This window comes from Acanthochromis polyacanthus, chromosome 8 (assembly GCF_021347895.1).
Source record: "Acanthochromis polyacanthus isolate Apoly-LR-REF ecotype Palm Island chromosome 8, KAUST_Apoly_ChrSc, whole genome shotgun sequence".
In the NCBI taxonomy this organism is placed as follows: Eukaryota; Metazoa; Chordata; class Actinopteri; family Pomacentridae; genus Acanthochromis; species Acanthochromis polyacanthus.
Window position 1 is genome coordinate 24,037,443 of NC_067120.1, and position 8,316 is coordinate 24,045,758.

The following is an 8,316-nucleotide window of genomic DNA, read 5'->3' on the forward strand; positions in this document are numbered from 1 at the left end:
TGTGAATGACTCAATGATGGGCTGAATGGCACAGCACAGAAACACCTTCATCTTTTACCATCTTTTACTGCCCTTGTGTGAAATTGCAGACAGGCCACCACACACTTGGTGTGTTTACAGTCTCTGACAAACACACTGCCCTTTACAAGTCTTAGAAAAATACGGGAAATGACACAGTCATTGATGGTGATAGTCTTTGAGTGGTTGAACACATACATATTACATTTCTCACACTCTTGGATGACAAACTGTTGCCTGTGCAGTTTGCCTGGCAGATTGACCCACTGTGATGTCTTTGAGCTGTGCTCGCATGTGGTCTGTAAGGTCAAACTGCAAAAGAAAGGTGACTAAATAAGTGTTCAAACTACATACATTAGGCATAACATTATAACCACCTGCCTAGTATTGTGTTGGTCTCCTTTATGCTGCTAAAACTCCTCTGACCCAGTGGGGCATGGACACAGGACCTCTGGGAATGTCCTGTCCAGGATGGTGGCAGTGAATTCTGTGGGTCCTGTGGGTTGCAGGGAGGGATCTACCTAGATCAGGTGTATCCTGGCACACCCCACAGATGCTCAATAAGATTTGGATCTGGGAGTGTGGAACCTGGGTGAATAGCTTAACTCTTAGCTCCTGAGTAGTTTGTGTGGTGTGTCGGGGTGCATTGTGCTGCTCAGGGTGGCAACTGGCATCAAGGACTTCGGTTGCCATGGGAGGTGGAAGGTTGCTTGACCTGCAGTGTTTAGGTGGGTGGTGCATGTCAAACATCCACATGAATCTCAGCACTTAAGGTTTCCCAGCAGAACATTGAATTGTAGCAAGATGATTGATGTTATTCACCTGTCAGTGGTCATAATGTTGTGGCTGAATGTAGAGATAAACAGAATTCTTTTTAACGTAACCGATATCTGTTAATTTAGCCCTTCTACATACGAGGACTACTGACTGAGGTCCTTGGTCACCCCAAGAGTGAACAACCATTAGAAACAACAATCGTGCTAAAATATGGACTAGTTTCTTTTCAGTTATGTACTTAATGCCATCTGAAAAAAGGAAACTCATAGTCTGCATGTTAGTGCCTAACACAGTTTTCTCCTACAGATTGTGTCCTGCAGTCCACAGTAGTGCTTAAAAGGTAGAGGATCTACCATATTTTGACTCTGGTATCATTTTGTTTGAAATTATTTCTGGTGAACATTTTACTGTTATATTTCTATGTCTCAAATTTAAACGACAAAATTTACCTGTCTTAATCTGCTTGTCATTGCTGCCAGAAACTTTCTCATCCAAGACTATTATATGGAGAGATATTGTACAATTGCTACTGTTAAACAAATCTCACGGCTCTGATAAACACAGCAAAATCTCAAATAATTTTCCTTGCATTTCCAGCAGGCAGCTAAAGTAGCATTCACTTGTTGTCATAGTTACGGTGTCACTGTGCCGCTATCTCGCAATAATACAGAAATCTTCAACAAATCTGTGGATCCAGACTTTCACTACCAAAATCTAATGAGGTGGTCCATGTGTCATTTCTGACCTTCCCTGAATATTTCATCTAAATCCACTTTTGAATGATGTTGTCCACAGAAAGACAAATGTACGTCAATTGTCACATAACTCCGCCGTGTTCCTTGGCGGAATAAATATTATCCATAATATTTATGGAGGACAGTTATTACTGATGCTTTGGTACACGAACATGAGTTTAAATTACTGCACCTCTCAGAGAATCTACATTAGCTGCCTGGTAGTGACTCAACAGACAAGGTAGGAGATTGTAATTGTTTAGGCAAGCTAAAGTTAAGTCGTTAAGAACTTCACTTACCATAATGCATCAGTTTATTTTGTTTCATACTAGTTTACTTCAACTACCTACCTTTTCTCTCTTATCCCAGAATTGTATTAATTGAAAATAGCAACCTATTGCAGGGAAACTGGTTGACAAGTGGTGAGATTTTACTGAAAAACAAAAACAGCTCAAAGGCTGCATAGAGCTGAAAGGAACTGAAGATTCATGTGATAACTCCCTGTGTGTTTGTGACTGGGTCTACCCTTAGATTGCATACAAAAGTTGGATGTAACAACCGTTCCATTACCAGTTGCTTTGTTGAGTACCATTGTGAAAGCTAAAGTTTGGCATTTGGTCGTCACCATTTGGCTCTTTTTAAACCGAATGTAGTCAGAGATGGCCAGATTTGAGTGAGAACTCAAGGACACTACGCACCATAGTACCCTGCTTTGTGATCTGTTTTCCTCTAAATGGGACCATAATCTACAAAATGAACATCATGCTATATTGCAGAAGACTTGAAACTTGCCAATGAGACCATAAACTCATTAGTAAATTCTTTAGAGAGGTGAAAAAAGTCATATCTGAAGTTTGGTACTTTCTGCAGACTTGTATGGTATGCCTTCTTTTTGCAACCAAAATGATTCACCCCCTGCTGGCTTTTGCAGGTATGGCTGAAAAATATAGCTGAAAAACTTACTATGATAAAAAGTTTTATTGTTGTAGACATCAATAGTTATTAGTAACTTCAAGACCAGTGCAGTCAGTGAAGTCAGAGGTAAGTGGTGACACTGTCGTGCTCTAAACTAACATTGTGTTGTTTGTGTGTGTTCCGCGTGGAAGCAGTGTTTCATGAGGTGTCGGTCTACCCGAAGAAGGAGCTGCCCTTCTTCATCCTCTTCACAGCCGGTCTCTGCTCCTTCACCGCCATGCTGGCTCTGCTTACACACCAGTTCCCTGAACTCATGGGAGTGTTTGCTAAAGCTGTGAGTACAAACGCGCACACACACACACACACACACACACACACACACACACACACACACACACACACACACACACACACACACACACACACACACACACACACACACACACACACACACACACACACACACACACACACACAGACTTGTTCAGAAAGTTTTATGCGAGTAGAAAACCTTTAATTCACAGCTAATATTCAGATTACCCTGTCTGTAGCTGTGGATGGTCTTCAGAGGCTGACCTCTGACCTTTTTTTGAACATGAAACTTTCCCCCTAACCAAGCTTGTGGTCAGTAAAGATGGATGTGGAAAGTTAATAGCTTTATTTCCATAACTTCTGCTGGATGGAATAACATATCTAGTGACCCTCTGACCTTTCCCTGCTTGCACCACCCTCTGGTCAAAATGTCTAGTTTGCACACACTAACATAACTTGATTTAATGAATAAATGAGGTTTTGAAACCCTGTTTCAGAACCTAGAGGATGACCATCCATTCTCTATACACCGCTTTATCCTCACTAGGGGTGCTGGAGCCTATCCCAGCTGACTTGGGTGAAGGCAGGGGACACCCTGGACAGGTCGCCAGTCTGTCGCAGTGCTATATATACAGACAGACAATCACACCTATGGGCAATTTAGAGTAACCAATTAACCTCAGCATATTTTTGGACTGTGGGAGGAAGCCGGAGAAAACCCATGCATGCACAGGTAGAACATGCAAACTCCATGCAGAAAGATCCCAAGCCCAGGCCAGGATTTGAAATGGGGATCTTCTTGCTGCAAGGCGAAAGTGCTAACCACTAGACCACTGTGCAGCCCCCTAGAGGATGACCAGTTTATTTCAAAAATTTCCCTTTGTATTGCCCATTTTGTCTTTAATGACCATCATTTGTGTGCTAAGTCGGTTTGTCTAATTTCAGAGCTGCCAGTTCTTTGTATTATCACCCTCAAAAAAGATCTCATGTGGAAGCCGTTTTAAGTGTACGTATCTGTAGAAATATCACTCCCACGGCCATAAAATTCGGTAAGGACACAGACAAAAGTGTTTCCCGCAGACCCAAATTATTAGCACCAGAAAGATGCAAAAGTTTTAATTGTTGGCCCTTGAAAGTGGAAAAAAAAAGTGAAATACTTTCAAATGAGGGTGGTATTAGATCCCCAGAAAGTGTATCTATATGGATGTATTCATATCTCTGTCTAGAAATGCAGTCCGTCAACATTTTGACCAACTTTTTAGACCTCGGTCATCAGTAGAAGTTGATGTGCAGCAAGTATGACGTGCTATTTTGTCAAACCAAAATGGTGACGTGGACTCATAAATTAGATAAATGTCTTCGCACACAAATGAGCCGCATTCAGACTCCCCTCTTTAATGTAGAGCCCCCACCCAGCAGACTGCAGCGCTGTGCTGCTCTGCTGGAATGTCAGTGAGCTCATCCGTCTTCTCTGATGTGACACCATCAGCAGATACTATCTACCTGCTGAGAACACACACACACACACACACACACACACACACACACACACACACACACACACACACACACACACACACACACACACACACACCTTAGTACAGTACTTGCATGTGTGCGTGTCACTTTTTCACCAGTGAGGGACAGTGTTACTCTGGTTGGTTTCTGAAGCTGCAGTTTACCAACATTCCCTCACATGTATCGGTGGATGCTAGCTAAAAGGCTTTTGGTTTTTTAGAGTAAACTCTGATCTAAAACCAGACTACAGGGTTGATCTCTGATTTTTATTACATACGTATTTTTTCACTGTCGAAATCTGCGATCTGCTTTACCCAGGAAGACTAGCAACCACTTGTGGGAGCTAATAGGGATCCTAATAAACAATAAACAGTGCAACTCATTGGCCGACACTTTGGTTTATGCATTTGAAGGCGAGAGATTGATTGAAACACAGCACATAACACATAATTAATGTATGTGGCTAACATTCAGGCTGTAAGCGGCTAAACTTAAACAATCACTTCATTGCATAGATTAGATCCTGTCAGAGGATGTTTAAACACAACCTGCTGTCTGTATGTGAAACACTGAGGAGGTTACTGTGGTTGTGCTTGAATAAATGCAGAAAGCAATCAGAATAATCAGCGTATGTTCTCCATTGGTTTCAAGTTTATTAAGTTATTATTAAAATAAAAGGGTTATCCTATATTTTTTTGGATTGTATTTAATCTACTGATCACTCAGTGGCTCCTGCAGGTATCACATTTGTGCTTTTTGACTGTGATACTGATTAGTATCTGCTAACACAGAATAGTGATCTGCTGTGTCTTCCCACACTTAAGATATATTTCTGTGATTATGTGGCACAAGCAGAAAGGTCAGTGTTCTTATACAGTATGTGGATCATAGGATGGTCACGCCAGGAGTGGTACCCCAATCCGCATAATAAGGTCAATATCTTCCTGCTGCCCACACAGTTCAAACACATACAACACACACGATCACTTTGAAGTGCTCTTTGAAGCTCAAACAGAGATGTGTGTTGCGATGTGTGAGGCAGACGCCACACTACCAGCTTTTATCTGCCATCCGACAAAGTGTGAACCTCTATGACCTCCATGTTGCTCCAGTGGAGCCCCTATCACCCCTCAGCTGCTCCCCTTCCAGCTCCTCTTCACTGGTTGTTTCCACAACATCAACCTGACAGTGAGCAGCGCTGTCCTCAAAGGAAGCACTACAGCAGCCACACACAAAGTGGAAAGTTTTTGTTTCAGGACATAAAATGATAGTTGACTTAGTGCCTTACAACCACAGATCTTTTTGCTGGTTCAAAATGGAATGCTCAGTACGTTACGTTACAAGAATAAATAATCTTATATGCATACATACACTACTGCTCAAAAGTTTGGGGTCACCCAGACAATTTCCTGTTTTCCATCAGCACACACTTTTATTCATGTGCTACCATAAGTGCACAAAGGTCTTCAAATCATCAATTAGCCTTTCAGCACCACTAGCTAACACAGTGTAGCATTAGAACACAGGAGTGATGGTTGCTGGAAATGTTCCTCTGTACCCCTATGTAGATATTCCATTAAAAATCAGCTGTTTCCAGCGAGAATAGTCATTTACCAAATTAACAATATTGAGACTGTATTTCTGATTCATTTGCTGTTATCTTCATTGAAAAAAAATGCTTTTCTTTCCAAAAAAAAAGGATATTTCTAAGTGACTCCAAACTTTTGAACAGTAATATTTCTTATGACATGGTGTTCTTAAAGAAACCAAATTAATTAATTCACCTAATTACTGCACAGGATTCAGGCACGGTGATTCAGACTGGCTATGACTGAAGAGAATTGGCTTAACTTTGGCTCAGAGTTTCTCTGTGATCATTGATTTAACCCTTTAAAGCTCATCTTTGTGTATAAAAGTTAGATTTTACTTTTTTTCCTCTATGAAAATGAACCAGCTGTAAATATTTTAAATGTAATGCTACAGCTCAAGTACACAACTCACCTGCTGCTCTTCCAGACACTATAAAACTATTGTGTGCTTTTATCTCATCGGTACACTGCAGTTTCAAGACACAAATGCTCAGCCATGGCATTGGCAGCTTTTATCGTGCATTAAAACACCATGTAGACATGTTAACAAGGTGAAAACAACTTGATTTGCATGGGAGGTGGTTTTAAAAGACAGGTAGCTGGATACAGTGACACACTGAGGAACAGAAAGTAACACACACAGAACACTGTGAAATAGTTTGTCTAATGAGGAGTTTCCTATGTATGATCTTATAAATGTTTATTACTTCTAAATGTTTTGTTGCAATGCTACCTCATTCAAACTAGCTCATTGTGTAGGGTGAAGAATGATAAATATAGCAGTGAAAAGAGACTTATGTCCATTCATTGCTTTGTTCTAGATTTTTCAGATAAAGAAAATAACTTTAAAAAAGAACAATAAACATACATTCATTAACTTACTGCATGGTTTTCTCCCCGTTTTAACTAAATTTCAAACAGCTCAGCTACTTTTATATTGATCTAAAATGCACAATAAAAATGGTTTTTGAACATTTCTAAAATATAGAATCACTTTCTGTAAAGGAAATCTTTAAGTCGCAATAATGGATGATTGCAGAAATTTAATCAACAATGAATTCATGTTTATCAGAAGAGTCCTAACTCTGGGTCCGCTCACTGATCTTTTCTAAAGTATCACAAAGTGTTGACTAATGTGGATTTTCTTTAGTTGTCATAGAGATGGAACTTTTTAACAAACTCAGTGGCTTTATGCACACAATACGTAGCTGTTTGTGACACTTTCAGCTGCAGTTTTCAAACAGGACACTGATGCTTCATTGAAGGAATAGTTTGTTGCCTTTATGAGATGAACGCTGCTTCGTTGTGCCGTGGTTCGTGGAAGTGCTGTTCAGTTTTGGGTCGGCCTGCTGAAGTTTGGATTTCCTTAAACTGTGCACCAACCTGTGCGTTTGTGTCTCCCTGCAGTTCCTCAGCACGCTGTTTGCTCCTCTGAACTTCATCATGGAGAAGGTGGAGAGCATCCTGCCGTCCAGCCTCTGGCACCAACTCACCCGCATCTGACCCCGACCCACCGGACCAGAACCAGGACCAGCACCGAAAGCAGACCTCCATCCGGACAGAAACAGCTGAACTGAAACCCAGAACGCTGCATTGGACTAGACTGACACACCTTTGTGCCAAGACCAGAGTTCAAACCAAACAGAGAACAGACGAAGGAGGCGGGAAACAAAAAAAAGGCAAAACAGTGACATCCAGAATTGGTTTTGACTTTATTTGATATGTTTGCATTTTTTGGGTTTTCAATCATTTAAAGCTGTTCTTTTGTTGTACAAAAACAGGTGATCAATTGCCATCATTAAAAAAGTGAAAAGGAAAAAAAATACAATAAAGGACTTTTTGTGTATTGCTGCAAGCCAGCTTCTTCCCGCCATTTTGATTTGCCGGTGTTTGAACTGGCTGTAGCAGCAGCCAGCCATCGTTTACCTGGAGCTGCTGTCGTCTGACTTACTGCTGGGCTCCTGAAATACAAGCTGGTAGGTTTTTATTGTCTGTGGAATCCTTCACATATTTGTTTGATATGTTTTCATCCACAAACTAACAGCTCATTCCACAGGTACGAGAAGAGTTCTGTCTGCATCCATCTAGTCTACTGTGATGCTGAGGGAAGCAGTGAGTTTGATACATTCATGGATATTTTTAAGGCAATGTCCAATGACTGTTAACAGATTATCAATAGACATTCACTTCGGTCTGTCAGCAAGGCTATAGTGGATTTTCTTGACACACTGAAACAAGAGAAGCACTGAGAGAGCACAGTACTCCGCCAAGGCTGCCCACTCATCGTATGATTTCCGATGGATGAAACCTTTAATGTACTTGTGCTTAGTTCAGGTGTGTGTTATGCATGCGTACATTATGTATGGACACTGAATCATGTGACCTAAATATGTAGCAGGCGGCGGAAATTGACGGGACTCAGAAACACAGATTGTGCCTTGTATGATTTGGGA

At 41.0% G+C, this 8,316-nt stretch overlaps 1 protein-coding gene across 7 annotated transcripts in view; it reads left to right on the forward strand.

Annotated features, from left to right (window-relative positions):
- The window catches only part of LOC110961023 (suppressor of tumorigenicity 7 protein homolog), a 69,391-nt gene extending 61,673 nt beyond the window's left edge, over positions 1-7,718 (forward strand). For 5 of the 7 annotated variants that reach the window (XM_051951903.1, XM_051951907.1, XM_051951902.1 and 2 more), the window contains 2 exons: positions 2,636-2,778; positions 7,271-7,718. In XM_051951903.1, coding sequence (XP_051807863.1) covers positions 2,636-2,778; positions 7,271-7,366 — 239 coding nt within the window. In that variant the 3' untranslated portion in view covers positions 7,367-7,718. The remainder of the gene's footprint in view (positions 1-2,635; positions 2,779-7,270) is intronic. The other 2 variants (XM_051951904.1, XM_051951906.1) reach the window with 1 other exon arrangement.
- The last annotated feature ends 598 nt before the right edge of the window (positions 7,719-8,316 follow it).